This window comes from Leptonychotes weddellii, chromosome 5 (genome assembly GCF_054177405.1).
Source record: "Leptonychotes weddellii isolate Sample4059 chromosome 5, ASM5417740v2, whole genome shotgun sequence".
NCBI classification, from domain to species: domain Eukaryota; kingdom Metazoa; phylum Chordata; class Mammalia; order Carnivora; family Phocidae; genus Leptonychotes; species Leptonychotes weddellii.
The window spans coordinates 113,024,192-113,041,855 of NC_138373.1; the positions used below are offsets into that span (position 1 = coordinate 113,024,192).

General features: G+C 38.1%; 1 protein-coding gene across 2 annotated transcripts in view; it reads left to right on the forward strand.

Moving 5' to 3' along the window:
* Positions 1-17,664, forward strand: part of TBC1D30 (TBC1 domain family member 30) — a 79,250-nt gene that overhangs the window by 1,469 nt on the left and 60,117 nt on the right. For both annotated transcript variants that reach the window (XM_031026584.2, XM_031026583.2), the window contains exon 2: positions 3,903-4,067. In XM_031026584.2, the coding sequence (XP_030882444.2) occupies positions 3,903-4,067 (165 nt within the window). The remainder of the gene's footprint in view (positions 1-3,902; positions 4,068-17,664) is intronic.

Below are 17,664 nucleotides of genomic sequence, written 5' to 3' on the forward strand. Positions count from 1 at the left end.
GAGGGAGAAGCAGACTCCCTGCTGAGCAGGGAGCCCGATGCGGGACCCGATCCCGGGACTCCAGGATCATGACCCGAGCCGAAGGCAGTCGCTTAACCAACTGAGCCACCCAGGCGCCCACAGTTGCCCTTTTTATAGGTATATCAAGACTTCAGTTTACAAAATGAAGTGGGATGTGGAAAACAGATGCTAGGTTCTTGAATTAATGTCCTTGTGCTAAATTACCAGGAGAGGGAGGAAGGAGAGGATACTATAGAATGGTCTCCCGACTCCTAATTGTAATCAGTCTAGCTGGTGTCAGCGAGGGGGAAAAACACACACACCAGAGAAGGAATAAATCTGTTTGCTTTCTCAAATCTATGTAAACAGCTTTCAACTTCCTATTTTGGCTTCCTAGCAAAGGTTTTTTTTTTTTTTTTTTCCTCCCAGCTGATTGTTACAAATGGCTTCCACCTTCCTCCCCCTGCCTGGGACTTTGCCTGGAATAGTGCCATTTCATTTTATACAGTTATTTGGCTGTTCTCAGAGTGTCTGTTTATGCCAAGAGTTCCGTAGGGCAATAGTTCTTTCAGAATCCAACAAAGTCAATTTTGAGGAATTATGATTTGGCTTTCTGTTTTTACAAGGCTGTTCACTTTTCATTCCTGAGCAAATTCTGGGGATTGGTAATTTCCTTTTGGAAGAGGAAATTTGGCAAGCTAAATTGTAAGGAAGAGGTAACAGTACAGCTTTGCACGTGGATTTCAAACCAGTGACCACTCTGTTAATTCATAAGACCTCTAAGAGTCTGTTTTTCCCAAGTCTCAGTCTTCTTGTATGGTTAGTTGCCTGCTAACCTTTTCTTTCCTTCAAATGAACCCTATTAGAATGAACAAAAGTGCCATATTCTAATAGTCTTACAGACACCCCTTTATTGATGAAGATCATTAGAATACTAAGAATAAAGAAACAGGTTGGAAGCACCTGAAAACAGCTGCCTGCATAAATAATTTTATAGTTTATTAGATTACTTGATTTTTTTTCAGAGTCAAAAAATGTCCCTGCTAACATAATGCTTAGTAAGAATTTCATATAATGCAGATAACTGGTGTGTTAATTCACTCTTCCCTCTATTAGGAATTTTGCTGTAGCACCTATTTAAAGATATTTAGCATGTGTAGGTCCTTCATTTACGTGCGGTGTGAAAATGATTTCTCAGAAAATCTTGGCTCTCTTCTCAGCATTTTCATAAAGGAGGTGGACTTTGAGGCCAGAATGCTGGAGCTGAGAGCCTGCCACTCTTCATTCCTAGTTGTGTGACCTTGGAACGAGCTTTTTAACCTTTCTGTGTCTCATTTTCCTCACTTACAGATGGGGATAATAATAACATCTAACCTGAGAGAGGGCTGTGGTGATAATTATATAAGTTAATGTCTGTAAAATGCTCAACAAATGTTAGATAGTATTTTTATTATTATCGTATACACCAGAATGCCTTAGAGAGGAGGTTGTCCACTCATTGTCAGTTGATGGTCTCACTTTTGCTCATTTATTTAACACTCATTTAACAGCAAAAGTGGCTGATGTGGTGGGGCATACAAAGATAAAGGAGACCTTATTTCTGTCTTCAGGACAGAAATACATCAGCAGATATTGCTGTAGAAGACATTTTTAAACTCACCTCTGAAGATTTTTCCCATATTGCACAATACATATAATTCAGAGAATCACAGAGCTGTAGGTACCTTAACAGTCACTAAAAATGACTCTTTGTTGGAAGAAATCTATAATGTAAATGCAAGATGATGATATTCCTACCCTTTTTCTTTCTGGAAGGAAAGATTTTAAACATTCAAAGAAAGGCTCTTTGCTCTATGGAAGGAATCTAGGAACGAAGAGCCCTCTGATCTCCTCTTGTAACTTGTTTCCATATGTAATTGTCCTTAAAGCACAAATATTATCATTTAATGTAAATGTGCTCTTACTTCCCACTATATACCACCATGTTTAAACTCAAGGTAAGAGAAATAACTGGCCTTTGTTCTCTTCCTCATAATAATCCCTTATTCTTATTTTAGTGTTCTTTATATTGATGTTTATAAAGACTATTCACATTTGTTTCTCAGAATAATCTTGTATGCTAAGCAGAATTTGAGACTCAGTACTACCTTGCCTAAAATCACAAAGATAGTTGCTTGATCCAAAAGGAGTTCTTTTTAAGGTCAAATGCATTTTCCATGATGTGGTCAAATACTACTGCTGTTAAAGGACCCCCCTTGCACTTCTGTTATACAAACCCCTGAAGTTCATTTTCTTTGATCTCTGGAAATTTTTTTTTTTTTTTTACTTTTGAACACTTCGTTTGTTCTCTTCTGGTCCCCGCTAGTTTCTCCAAATCCCCTTAAAAATGAATGGATCCAGAGGCTCCTGGGTGGCTCAGTCGTTAAGCGTCTGCCTTTGGCTCAGGTCGTGATCCCAGGGTCCTGGGATCGGGCTCCATGTCGGGCTCCATGTCCGGCTCCTTGCTCAGCAGGAAGCCTGCTTCTCCCTCTCCCACTCCCCCTTGCTTGTGTTCCCTCTCTCGCTGTGTCTCTCTCTGTCAAATAAGTAAATAAAAAAATCTTCAAAAAAAAAAAAATGAATGGATCCAAATCCTACATAGGACATTTAATGAGGGCCTAGCCAATGCCAGGTTGAGTGGAAGCTTCTTGCCTGACTGGCAGGTCACACTGTAGTGACTAGTGATAATATCAAGTGACAAACAGGGGTGCCTGGATTGCTCAGTTGGTTAAGTGTCTGCCTTTGGCTCAGGTCATGATCCCAGGGTCCTGGGATGGAGCTCCGTGTTGAGCTCCCTGCTGAACAGGGAGCCTGCTTCTCCCTCCCCCTCTGCCCCTACCCCTACTTGTGCTCTGTCTCTCTCTCTATCAAATAAATAATAAGTTCTTTAAAAAAAAAGTGTGACAAACAGAACTCCCAAATTGTAATGATTATTCATATAAAGACTGTCGATAGTTTTGATTCCCAAATCTTTTTTCACTTGTGGAAAAACAGCTGTTGGGAATATTAATTTTATGAATGTAGAATTATCCTTAATTTATCCGTTTAAAGGAAATGTATTTTCTATCATATTTGAAAAATTGCTGAGTTTCTAAAATGAAATATTGTACCTAATAGTCAAGCTATTGGAAGACTGTATATTTAAAACAAAACCAATATTGCTATATTCATCTACATTAGAAAATGTGGTTCTATTATTTACTTTGATCATGTACAAACATGTGAGTGCTTTTAAAAACATTTGTTATCAGCTATTAGGTTTATCATTGATGTGACAGACTCAAAAGGATTCTTTTCTTATAAGCTTACCATCTGAGCACTTTAATGATACAAAATATACATGCCAATTTTCAGCAATGGAAGGTAAATTTGTAACCAGAGCTAAATATGACAAGAGTCTTTGCTTACATGTTGCAAATAGCTTCAGGGATGAAATTTATCTTACAGTATTTGTTTCAGTGACAGGGCAGGAAATGGGTGAGTGACTTATTTGATCAGAATATCTCAGCTGGGTGCGCCTGTGTGGCTGAGTGGGTTAAGTGTCTGCTTTTGGCTCAGGTCATGATCTTGGGGGTCATGGGATCGAGACTCCCTCCTAGGGGAGTGGGGGGAGTTTGCTTCTTCCTCTCCTTCTGCCCCTCCCCCCCCGCCCCTGCTCCTGCTTTCTCTCTCTCTCAAATAAATAAATAAAATCTTAAAAAAAATAAAAAGAATATCTCAGCTGAATACATACACGTAATCCTGGGTGAGAACCCAGAATTACCTGGTTTAAATGGATGTTCAGATGTTTATCCTATGATTAGTATTACATTGGAATTTGTATTCCTCTCTGGGTATTTATTTTAATTTTTCTTTACTGATAGACACGAATGAACTGAAGACAATCCTTCGAGAGCTGAAGTACAGAATTGGCATTCAGTCGGCAAAGTTACTTCGGCAGCTGAAGCAAAAAGACAGGCTTCTGCACAAAGTACAGAGAAACTGCGATATTGTGACTGCATGCTTGCAGGCTGTGTCCCAGAAGAGAAGTAAGTGCGGGAGTGCGGCTTAGCCCCTTTGCCGCATGCGTCTGGAATGTTAGTGGATCTGAGCCAGTAGTCATGTTTTTGACTATATTGCATAGTTTTAAATGGAAGCTTATAGGATTGGAACTAAGAACTATGAACAACTCAGTTTCATAGTTATTCGGTTGCAATGTATAGTACAAGTCTGATGTTACAAACTTAGTTTTATTATTCTGGATTTGAAGTAGCACTTCATTTTGACAGTGGTTATTTTTACCTGATGCTAAATAATGACTAAAATCCTTATTTTTATAATTACATCAAAGAGACACAACCTAAAAGACATATCTTTGTTCTCTTATGCTGTGTCACTCTAATAAGCGCATTAAAAATTGACTTAAAAGGACACTTTTGTAACAGGATCTTACAACTTGCTTTGAAATCTAAAAAGGACAAAATATTTTAACAAATTAAATCTGTCTCATGGGTCATCCATTCATAGCTAAGAGCTGCGTGGTTTGTTAATTGAGTTAAAAATGTTAAATCCCTGACCCATGTTAAATTGTAGATACAAAACTTGTGAATTAATTTTTAAATTCTCCATGCAGTAGTTTTATGTTTTATTCTGCTAACATGTCCTTATTTTTGTTTTGTATTCTTTATTAACATGCAGCACGGCAGAACAGTATGTTCAGGTATGGCAAATAGAGGCACCAAGGATGTTTTGATAAAATGCCTGTGACAGCTTTTTAGGTGCATGTGAAAGTTAGTTGCCTTACTTTGTTTCTTTACCCTGTCACATTTTATATATAAAGTGATACCTTTTACAGTTTTTTTTTTTAATTCCAAGTTAAGATGTGTTTGCTTTCATAAAGCAATTTTCAGGGCTTCATTAGTTTCAGATAATAAAAGGAATGGCTTAAATTCCATTCTTCTGTTTATTATTAAAAGTAAATACCATGTTTTCTTCCTCCTGTTTTATTATACCACTTTTTGTTATCCCCAAATTATTATTCTTGCTGTTTACTAAAGAAGGTTTCAAACTAATGTATATTAAACAGAATGTTGCTTAATTATCGTAATGATATAATGGTCCATACAGAAAGCAGGGGTGTCATTGAATAGACTGGTTTTGAATAGGGTTTTCTCTCGAGCCAGGTACTTGTCTGAAATAGCTAGAGAAGGAGGATACAAATGTAGATATACGTACACATCTACGTATATTTATATATGTCTATCTACAAAAAGTTAGCATGTGTTGTAGGTATTTGATATTTTTCCATAGATTCTGATGGATTCCCAAGTGTCTAGTAAAAATGCTGTTATTTTCCCCTTTTATTTTGAAATAACTTGATTTTTCTTTTTTTCAACTGTATTTTCATCTATCCATTATTATCGTTTGTACTAGAAGCACAGAGTGTACCAAAAGCAGGAAGTGGTAAATGCATGGAGTTTGGATGTGTGGGGAAGTCTAAGGGGGGATAGAACTAGTGTAAGGGGACAGAGAGGGACGTCTGACTGGCACAGGATCAGGGGTTGATAATTACCAGGGACTCTGATAATCGTTTAGAGTTTGAATTTACTTGACTGATAAAAGGATTGGCATTTGTGTCTTTTTAGAAAAATGTGTTCACAAGCACCTAACTCAATTTGTGAATTTGTGAATGCAGTCTTCCTGTATATTTTAGAGCTTGTCTCTTTAATTCTAGCCACAATTTTGTATTTCAGAGAGTATGGGCTTAATGCCTCTTAACCTCGGGAGTTCGATTATCACCTTGGTAATAAGGCTTAACTAAATGGAACAGAATGTTTTTTGTTGAATTAAGAAAGGACAGTGGATCAGATTTATCATTCTCATCATATGATATTATATTATGATGGAGACATTGTTCAAAATTTGACTGAATAGTTATTTCTCCAGAGTTTAGATGTTTTGTGACTAAATGTCTGATTCCTGTAGTTGCACATTTTGCCTCTTTCCTCAAAGTCAACTAACAGATACATTGGATTAGAATTCTAAAGAATTTAGATTTCACTATTTTATACTGAATAACTGAGCTTTCATTTTAGTAGTGATTGGCAGTGATGCATTTAAGAACAACATGCGTGTGGATTTGTTTTTAATACGCAAAAGTCCAGATAACCCCCATTACCCCCTCTATATATGGATCCAGTGCTTATAATTCTTTCCATAAGTGATGTTCCCCCTTCCATTACATGTTATAATATAAAACTGTTTTAATCTTTAATTAAAATGGGTCATTTCTTGTTGATACACCAAAGGGGATATAGTGATTTCATAAGTAAGTGTGGATTATGAACCAAAATGACTAGATTGTTTTTATTTTGAACACGTATGATGTAACTGCCTGGATTTTATAGTTTCCTATACCAAGCCTTATGGTAGAATCCCTTTATTTTAAAACAAGGATGGGGTTAAGAAGAGCAGGATCACTATTTGCCTTCTAGAAATGCAGATTTTCTCCCTATATTTAACTGTCTAAGGATAACCATGGTATAACCAAGTTAATATTAATAAAATTAATGATAAGAATGGTAGCAGTGGTCACTGTTTGTTAGGTACATGGAGTTGTGCAGGAAAATTCCACCTTCCGACTTCAAGACAATGAGAAGAATAAGATGAATATTTGGCCAGGAGTTTGATTCTGATGTTAAGATTTCTAAGTGATTTGCTTATCTTATGATTTAACTATTTTTTCCTGAAGACAGAAGGGAGGCCCTTTTAATTATCAGCATTTCCTAATTTTACAATTTTCTGCATTGGTGTAGTAAGTACTTAAGTTATTTATGCTGGTTGAGTTTGTGAAATGGTAGTATAAGTCAAGTGATAAAATTTAGCTGTCAATGGAAAACTGTGGTAAGAGAAAAGGATGGAAAAAATGTGAACATTCATGGAAGTATTGTCTTTATTTTAGCCTTGCCAATAAGTACAGGAATTTTAAACAGCTTACAGCCTCATTTGATTAATGTGTCTACTCTGGCATCTTGAAAATAATGTAATTAAATCTTGCTATCTATCATAAATGCCTGGCAGACACTGACACTTGTCAAAGAGTCAATGGTCCTTGTTCTTCTTTTCCTATGGTTGTCTTCTCTAAAACAGTACCTTGTTCTCTGCTGCAAGAGAAGGAATTTGTGTGGCTCTGAGTTTGGTGGCATTGACATTCAACATTTTCTGCTAAGAAACAATTCTCTGTGTTTTTAAAACAAATTATAAAAGTAAATGCATTAAAAAAAAAAAAGTAAATGCACTCAACCAGCCATTCCACTCCTAGAGAATTGAACGTACGAATGTTCATAGCAGCATTATTCGTAATAGCCCCAAAGTGAAAACAACTCACATGTCTATCAATGGATGAATGGATAAACAAAGGTGGTATATCCATATAATGGAATAGTATTCAGTCATAAACAGGAATGAAGTACTGATTCATGTTACAACATGGATGACCCTTGAGCACATTATACTAAGTGAAAGAAGCAAGACACAAAAGTCCATGTATTGTATGCTTCTATTTGGAATGTCCAGAAGAGGTAAATCCATGGAAATAGAAAGTCGATTAGTGGTTGTCAGGGGCTGGGGTAAGGAGAATGAGGACTGATTGCTAATGCTCTGGGTTTTTTACTGGGGTGATGAAAATGTTCTGTAATTAGGTAGTAGTGAAGGTTATACAATTTTGTGAATATACTAGAAATTGCTACATTATACAGTTTAAAAGGGTGAATTTTATGGTGTGTGAATTATATCTCAATAAAAAGTGTTAAAAAAATAATATACTCCTTATGGGAACTTTGGAAAATACAAAATTATAAAAAGAAGAGGAAAAATCATTTTCTAAAGACAATCTTTTTATAGTTCTAAATATTTATTCAAGTGTTTTTTTTTAAAGATTTATTTATTTTATTTTGAGAGAGAAAGAGAGGGAGCATGAGCAGGGGGAAGGGTAGAGGGAGAGGGAGACAAGCAGACTTCCCGCTGAGCAGGGAGCCCAATGCCGGGCTTGATTCCAGGACCCTGAGATCATGACCTGAGCCAAAATCAAGAGTTGGGCGCTTTAACCAACTGAGCCACCCAGGTGCCCCTCAAGTCGTTTTTTATACAAAGTTTTTCCAAAGTCAATGTACTAAATAACATTTATGTATCCTGCCCTTTTCATGTAATATCACAAGCTAGTGCCATTGACATAAATTATCCATAAATATAATTTTGAATGATTAATGCACTGCTTTTCAGTCTGTCATTTTGTTTTGTTATGACAATGTAATAGTGAAAAATCTTCTTTCAGTCATGAGTACAGAAACACAACTTAAACTGATTTAAGTGAATAAGGAAATTGATTGGCTTATGTAATTAAAACTCCAGGGATGTGGCTTCCGGTGTAACTAAATCAGATACAGCTGCTCAAATAGTATCTTTAAGACTGATTTCATCTCTTAGCTGTGCTTTCCTCTGCACTGAATAACACCAAAATGGCCAATATAGCAGCTCCAATTAAGCGACCTTACCTGAAAGAATGGACCTCTTTTTCCATAGTTCCAGAAAGTTCCATAATTCACTTTCCTTAACCTAGCTGGGTCACCTGCTCACTAAAAATCAATAAATATTTATGTAAGAAGGTGGTAAAGTGATACTACTATAGGAAATTAAAAAAAAAAACAGGTAAAGGCAGATTTGGTAGCCAACAATTGGTACTAATGTTGCCAGTCTTTTAAATTTTAACTATTCTAATGAGTGTTTGTTTAGTAACTGTGTGATTTTTATTTTCATTTTGCTGAATACTCATGTAGTTCAGTACCTCTTCATATGTTTATTGGCTGTTTGTCTCTTAAGAAAAGGATTGCCTACTTTTTCTTATAGATCTGCAGGAGTTTTAAAGTGTTCTACATATGAAGTTATTTATTTTAGATAGAGAGGAAGTGCAAGCTGGGGGAGGGGTAGGGGGAGAGGGAGAAAATCTCAAGCAGGCTCCCCGCTGAGTGTGGAGCCCAACACCGGGCTCCACAAGGGGCTCAATCCCATGACCCAGGAGATCATGACCTGAGCCAAGAGTCGGATGCTCAACCGACTGAGCCACCCAGGTGCCCCAAGATCTTTTACCTCTTTGCTTAGGGTTTATTCCTAGGTATCTTATGGTTTTTGGAATATTTACAGTTTTCTATGTAGAGGTCTCACATATCTTTTACTAGATTTATTCTTAGATAGTTGAGGTTTCTTGATGCTATTTTAAATTGGTATGTTTTAAAAAATTCATTTTCTATTTGTTCCTAATACATAGAAATATGGTTGTTCTCTGCATATTGACCTTATATCCAACACTCTTACTTTTTTGTTGTTGATTCTAATTATCTATAAATTCTTTTGTATTTTATATTTTTTGAATTTTTATTTTTTAAAATATTTTATTTATTTATTTGAGAGAGAGAGAGAGAGAGAGCACAAGCTGGGGGAGGGGCAGAGGGCGAAGGAGAAGCAGACTTCCCGCTGAGCAGGGAGCCCAATGCGGGGCTCGATCCCAGGACCCTGGGATCAAGATGAGCTGAAGGCAGACGTTTAACCTACTGAGCCACCCAGGCGTCCCTATTTTATTATTTTTAAAAGATTTTTTTAAGAGAGGGGAGGGGCAGAGGGAGAGAGAGAGACAAAATCTTAAGCAGCCTCCATGCCCAGCACAGAGTCTGATGTGGGGCTCGAACCTGAGCCAAAATCAAGAGTCAGGTGCTTAACTGACTGAGCCACCCAGGGGCCCCAAAGATTTTATTTTCTTTTAAGTAATCTCTACACCCAATGTGGGGCTCAAACTTACATCCCTGAGACCAAGAGTCACATGCTCCATTGACTGAGCCAGCCAGGTGCCCCAGTAAATTCTTTTGTATTTTTTAAAGAAGATAACCTTTATCATCTGTGAATACTGTTAGTTTTATGTCAGTTTTCATTACCATTCTTTCATTTCTTGTTCTTGCCTAGTTAGGACAAGGTTAACCTCAAACTGGTTAGGACCTTCAGGATAATGTTGAATAGAAGTAGTGATAATGGGGTGAAATTTTTATCTCAGGTACAATCTCAGAGGGAAAGTTTTTTTTGCCCTGTCATTTCCCCATTAAGTACAATGCTTACTGAAAGTTTTATGTAGAAATCCTTTATCAAATTAAGGAAATTCTCTTGTTCAATTTGCTAAGACGTTGAACTTTATCGTATATTTTATTGCTGTATTGAGATAATATGTTGACTTTTAAACAACTTTGCATTCTTGCAAATATCCTGACAGTCATGAGATACATGTACATATATATATATACACATACATATGTATATATGTGTGTATGTATATATTGCTGGATTTGATTTGTTAATATTTTGTTGATGATGATTATGGCTATGTTCATGAGTGACAAGCCTATAATTTTACTTTCTTATATTGCTCTTGTCAGGTTTTTGGAGCCTCATAAAAGAAGTTTCAGAATGTGCTCACTTTTTCCATTCTTTGGAAGAGACTGTTTAAGACTGGAATTATTTCTTTCATGTTTGATAGAATTTGCTGGTAAGGAGTGCCTGGGTGGCTCAGTTGGTTGAGTGTCTGCCTTTGACTCAGCTCATGATCTCCGGGTTCTGGGCTTGAGCCCCGTGTTGGGCTCCCTGCTCAGCAGGGAGCCTGCTTCTCTCTCTCCCTCTGCCCCTCCTCCTGCTCTCTCTCAAATAAATAAATAAAATCTTAAAAAAAAAAAAAAGAATTTGCTCGTAAAATATTTGGGCCTGAAGCTTTGTAGGAAGGTTTTAAATTATGGATTCAATCTAAAAAAATAATTATAGGCTTATTTATATTTTCTATTTCTTCTTGTATCAGCTTTGGTACATTATATAGAATTTGCCCATTTCACATAACTTTTCACATTTATAGGCAGAAAATTTTAATGACTATTTTTGGGGTTTCTTTGGTGTTTCAAGATATTAAAACAATTTCACTGATTTAAACAGGAATTCGATTACTACTTAAATTATCTTTTATTATAGAATGTATCATCATAAGAAGAGCATTCTAACACATATATGTGTTAGAAATAAATTAAAAAAAATAAAGTCCTATGTAAGTGGATATCTACCTACCAAGATTGAGTAATAATTACTAGCACATTAGAAGCTCCTGAGTGCTCCTCCCTGGTTGAAATTTCCTCTCTTCCTCACATCTGTGTTAATCATTCCCTTACTTTTCTTTATAGCTTTTCTAACTCTTGTATACATTCCTAAACAATGTATAGTTTTGGGAAACTGAGTAGGAAGCCCAAGTCTGGTTGTACAGGGAAAGGGTAATTAATGTTGCCTCTGTTAGATAAAGGCTACCAAAGATAAACCAGTCTCTGGGTCACAGCCTGGTGTTGGGTTCCTCTGAGAATGCACAGGACCCCCTTCTGGGGGAGCCAGGGAGCAAGGTTATAAACGAGTCCTGTGGCATCTTTTGCTGAGTGATCAGCTAAGTTGGGGGAGTGGCCTGCTTTTTATTTTTGATTCAAAGCTGACCGTGGCCTTGCTCTTGCTTGTATAAGTAGGTCAAAGCAGAACACTTTTGTGGGCATGGAGGGGAGGAGAGAGTGAGTGCTTCGTCAGCACATTGTGAGATAAACAAGTACAGATGAGAATGTGGACCTACTCTCCTAGCATTCTGTCCTCGAGTTAGAAAGATGGTCCAGTAGAAGGAAGGATCTTGTGTTGACTGCCATCAACACAACCATCACTTGCTAAACTCTGGACTGGTTGTGCTCAGTCTGGTGCACAGCTCTTACCTTGGGATTTCCCTTCCCTCTCTTTGCCTCTCTCCTGTGTTGGATCTTTTGTTCCCTATGTCCTATGTTTTCTTCTTTCCTGATTATTCTTTTTATATCAGTGCCCATATCCCCTTGAGCAAGAGTGCCTGTGAAGTAGAATTTTGGAAATTGTGCAGGAATGAAAATGTCTTTATTAGATCCTCACTTTGACAACTCTGTACTTGCTCTGTTGACTTCTTGCTTCCATTCTTGCTCTGGAGAAGTCTGAAGCCTTTCTGATTCCTCAGAAAGGAAAATCCTTTGGGCGCCTGGGTGGCTCAGTTGGTTAAGCGACTGCCTTCGGCTCAGGTCATGATCCTGGAGTCCTGGGATCGAGTCCCGCATCGGGCTCCCGGCTCGGCGGGGAGCCTGCTTCTCCCTCTGACCCTATCCCCTCTCATGCTGTTTCTCTCTCTCTCTCTCAAATAAATAAATAAATAAAATCTTAAAAAAAAAAAAAAGAAAGAAAGGAAAATCCTTTGTCCTGGATTGTTTTGTTTTGTTCTTCTTCTTTGAAAGCTTGTGGAATCTTCACTTTCTCCTTGGTGTCCTGAAATCATCATGTTCATGATTATGTTGCTTGGTGTGGATCTGTTTTCACCCATTGTGCTGGGCGTAGATAGACTCTTTCAGTCGGGCAACTTACATCCTTCAATTCTGGAAAATTTATGTGAATTATTTCTTTGATGCTTTTCCTCCCTCCTTTTCTTTTTCCTCTTTCTGGAATTCTATTTTTTGGCTGTTGGAACTTCTGGACTAGTTCTGTAATATTCTTTATTTTCTTCTTTTCCATCTCTATGTTTTTGGTGTTTTTTTGTTTGTTTTTTTGAAAGATTTACTTATTTATTTTTATAGAGCGAGCATGAGTGTGCATGAGCAGGAGGAGTAGGAGAGGGAGAGAAAACCTCAAGCAGACTCTGTGCTGAGTGTGGAGCCTGACATGGGGCTCGATCTCACCACCATGAGATCGTGACCTGAGCAGAAACCAAGAGTCTGACACTTAACTAACTGTGCCACCCAGGTGCCCTTTTGTTTTTGTTTTTTGGTTTTTGCTTTACTTTCTTGGAGACTGTCTCAACTTTATTTTCCAATCCTGTTATTGAGACCTCTTTTTTTTTGTGGTTCTTATTTGAATGTTTGTTTTATATATATATAGTATCCTATATGTATAGAATTCACAGATTCATATATTTTCTTATTGCCTTAAAGATATTAATGATAGAGACTAAAACAGACAAACAGAAAACAACAATTTGGAGGAAAGAGGTTATATAGGAAGGAAAGAAACTTTCAAAACTGTTATTATATTTAGAGTCTTTTCTCAGATACCTAGTAGTCCTTGGCTGTCTGCTTATAATTAAGTGTCAGAGTCTAAAGTAATGACTTGGGCTCTGAGCTGTCCAGTAAGGCATATTGATTTTGAGCTTCACTGAAGGGTCACCTGGATGGGCCCCCAGGTAAGTATCTTCAGGTCTTTCTTTTGGGACTGCTCAGATTCCTCAGGGAAGAGTGCTGACCTCCTGCTTGGATGGTGAAGGTCTGTGTGGATAAGAGTTTGGGTCTCTGCATTCAGCAGTCAGCATGCAGGTGGTCGCTGAATCCCTTTGTTTTAGGTAAGGTACTCACACTCAGTTGACGCTCCAGCAACTCCCTACTTTAACCCTCTTTAGAAATGAAACCTTCCAACTCTTGTAGGGATGGGAGAAGAGTAATTGCCCAGCCTCACAAAGTAGAGGAGAGGACCTAGGGAAGCAATTGTTTCTCGACGGCTTTCTCCACGTCTCCTTATTAAGCCTCCTCAAGAGCTGGCTGCCTATCTCTGAGTGTTTTGTGGAATATGTGGTGTATAAAGCTTTGCCCTGTCAATTTGGGATTTTGCTTTGTAGGATCTGCTAAGTCAATTTCTGCCTGTCCATGTGCTTTTTCAGCTTCAAAATTCTGGTGTTGTCTGTTTCTTTTTTCCCTGGTCCTTGTAGGTTACGATAAAAATCCCCGTACTGTGTTTTTAGTGGGGACCAAAATTACATGCAGTTTTTTTTCAGTCTTTCTTCTTAACCCAGATGTGCACATTCCTTTTTTATGAGCTCATTTGTTTTGATAGGTGAAAAGAAATCAGCATTTTTTCCCAGTTTTACTGAGATATATTTGACATATAAGGAAGTTAGCATTTAAATTAAGATAGATTTGCCTTACTTATATTTGGAACTTTGTGGCATAATTGTGAATGTTGGCACAATTTTGTTAATACTGATAACAGGTTTAGGTATGTTTTAATATATAATTTGCAGCTTGGTCTGCCCTGAAGTAACCTAGTAAGGATTTGACTAGATGAAAGAAACGGGATTGTAATTGCTTACAATATTTTTAGCCACAGTTTCCTCTCATTTTCTTTAAACTCTTTAGTGTCTTGCAGCTAAGGATTATTTTTTTCTGTTTTGTCCTAATTTGCTTGTTCTTATGCATACTGCAAGTTTGTATAATATTTGAAACAGTAATAGCTTTTGAACCTCCAACTTCTGAGAGATTCTTGTGGCTTTGAAAAAAAAAAGCAGTAGATGTTTCTTGTGAGCCTTTACAAAGGGAACTGGCTTTTATAAAAAAAGTCTGAATCTCAAAGTTGTAATCATTTAGAGCCAGAAGAGAACTTAAACCTGATTTCTACTTACTTTCAACCTTATGGTTGAGCAAGGTGAGGTGTGGGGGAGTTGAGAGCTTTGCTAAAATTCACTCAGCTGGTTGGTGACTCGGGAGTTCCCTGGTTGGTATCCTTGCTGTCAATTATGACAAAAGAAAAATATGTATACAGCCAGCAGGGGGAGTTCTCATTCTCTTTTAAGCTTTCTTAAGAGCAGTATTAAATTTATGTTCTCTGTACAGTAGACCTCTCTTATCCATGAGCAGTAGGTTCCAAGACCCCCAGTAGGTGCCTGAAACAGCAGATAGTACTGAACCCTCTATGTACTATATTTTTTACTATACAAACATACCTATGATAAAATTTAATTTATAAATTAGGCACAGTAAGAGATTAACAACAACAATAATAAAACAGAACAATTGTAACAATATACTATAATAAAGGTTATGTGAATATGGTCTCTATCTCTCCCTAAAAATATCTGATTGTGCTGTACACACTCTTCCTGTGATGATATGAAATAATACAAAACCTGTATGATGAGATGAAGTCAGGATATGATACATCAGGAGCATTATTTGCTTCTGGACCATGGTTGACTGTGGGTGATGGAAAGCGAAACCACAGATAAGGGGGAACTTCTGTGTGGTCTGGGCTTGAATCCCACTTCTGCCACTTACTAGATGTGCAATCTCATGCAAGTTTCTTAACACCCCTGTGCTTCAGTTTTCTCATCAATGAACAGGAGATGATGATGATACCTACTTCAGAGGGTTATTATGAGAATTAAGTGAGTTAAAGTATGTAAAATGGTTAGAATAGTGTTGGCTATATTATTTACTATTATGCCCATTATTGTGGGAAGGTTTAGAGACTGCCTTTTCCATCAGCATTTGGATACTCACCTTTTTAAGGCAACTGAAGGTTGCTAAAGCTCCTCATATTTAAAAAAACCAATGTGGGAAGGGGGGTGCCTGGGTGGCTCAGTTGGTGATCCTGGAGTCCCAGGACCGAGGCCTCACATTGGCCTCCCTGCTTCTCCCTCTGCCCCTTCCCCCACTTGTGCACATGCGCTCTCTCTTTCTCTCAAATAAATAAAAAATCTTAAAAAAGACCCCAGTGGGATGGGGTTATTGGAGGAGGAGACAGCAAACAGTCATCATTAAGTTTTTTACATTTTTTAGCTTTTTGGGAAAGGAGAGCTTACTCTTCTCCAATAACATGCAAGGGGAGTGTTCCTCTTTTATGTGTTTCGGTTGGTAAGAGGATATGTAAACATGTTTTGGGGACACACATTATATCTGAAAGTAGGCAACTGCCTGTCTGCAATAGGAGCAAAGATGAAAATCACCAAAATCCTCCTTGAAACATCTCAAAGAACTAGGATCAGAAGCATGATAGACATGTGCCATGAGGATGAGCATAGGAGGGGTGGGGAGACATTTCAGGCAGAGATAATGGTGCAGAGACTGTGAGAGCATCAGGTATTTGGGAGACATTTGGTCCTCTAGTGTTACTGGATATAAAATTTGAGGCTGGAGGCCAGTGGCAGAGCTTGAGGCTGGAGTTTACATGGTGTCCTATAGCACCACTGCTGAGCACAAGAGTGATGTGGTTGGATTTTTATTTCAAGGGTCACTTGGGCATGAGTGAGGAGCCCAGGCCGGAGAGGGTGAGTGGACACGAGGAGTCTCGGGAGGAGGCTGATGCAGTAGAGCAGTAGAATTGGACCCTGAGAGAAGGAGCCCTGGGAATGGAGAAAAGGCAGTGAGATATTTAGGACCGGGAGGGTGGTATGAGAGGAGGAGGAACCGGTAAGGCGTGGGGGGGGGATCGGTAAGTGCTGAGACCCCCGAGGGGCACCACGTGGGGGCTGCTAGGGAGGAGTGTGGAATGGCCAAAGCACAGAAGAGCCCACAGAGGAGAGCCGTGGGGGAGAAGCTGGTGGAGGACAGAGACAGTTTCACGGAGATGCAGTTTTAGCTTCTAGAGAACAGTTCTCAAGAACTACAGTAAAGCTCCTGTGGTGGTACATATAATTACTATGGAGAAGTCAAATAGGAAAATGATTGAAAAGGGCATTGGATTTTGCCTTTTTAAAATGATGGAGAGGAGTGTCTGTTTCAGTCGAGTGGTGGAGACAGAAGACACATGACACTTGGTTTATACAGCAAGGGTGTTATATTCTTTCCAAAGGTTTTTGGTGATGTGATGAGATGGGTTGAGAACTAGGCTTGTCCTGACTTCCTTGTATGGAGCCTTTTCTGTATGGTCTTTTGTTATTATTGATTAACCTTTTCCTCCTCTTAACCCCACTATTCCCTATCCTTAGTTCTATCAAAGCACCAATAATATATATATATATATAAAATATATGTATATATATATAATATTTATGGTGGTAATTTGTTTCTTTATACATCTGTTTATTTCCTTCTCCCCACCATTAGACATAGATTCCCTGAGGGAGAGGCCGTATCATTCACCTTTTTATCCTCAGCATCTGTTACAGTGTTTGGCATTACAGCGGAGCTCATTGAAGCTCTTTTGGATGGATGGATAGCTGGGTGGGGGGTTGGATAAATTAAGAGGCTGGATCAGAGTTACTGTGCACGTGTGAGGCAGGCGACTCAGTGATGGAGAGAAACAGGCAGAGTAGGCTCAGAGCTTGTGAACAACAGTGCATATTTGGAATCATCACTTTGATAGATGGGAAGGGAACTGATTAGGAAGGAGCAGTATCAGGATTGCTGAGATTGGAACTTTTTAGTTAGTAAATGTGCAGAAATTTTGTGAAATTATAACATCTTAGAATTTTGGAGCTAGAGGGTTCCTCAGAATTAATCAGTGTCACTGTTGTTGAACACAGGACGCTAGTGAATGTGAACTGCCTTCCTAGCTAGATTGAAAGGTATTTGAGAGTTTGGCTATTTGGCAAGTACGTATTTATTAATTGATAATGTTAATGCAGTCTTAGCCCTATGAGTAGAGAAAAATTAGGTTATATCATACTAGTTAGAAAGAAGGTCTGAAAAAATGTTTGAAAATTTATGTATCAGGCAGCAAGACAATAGCAAATACAGATAATTCAGCTGTATTGTCTTTATCTCCTTAACAGCATTGTGAGAGTTTACTTACCCGATTCTAAATACGACTCTAAATAGG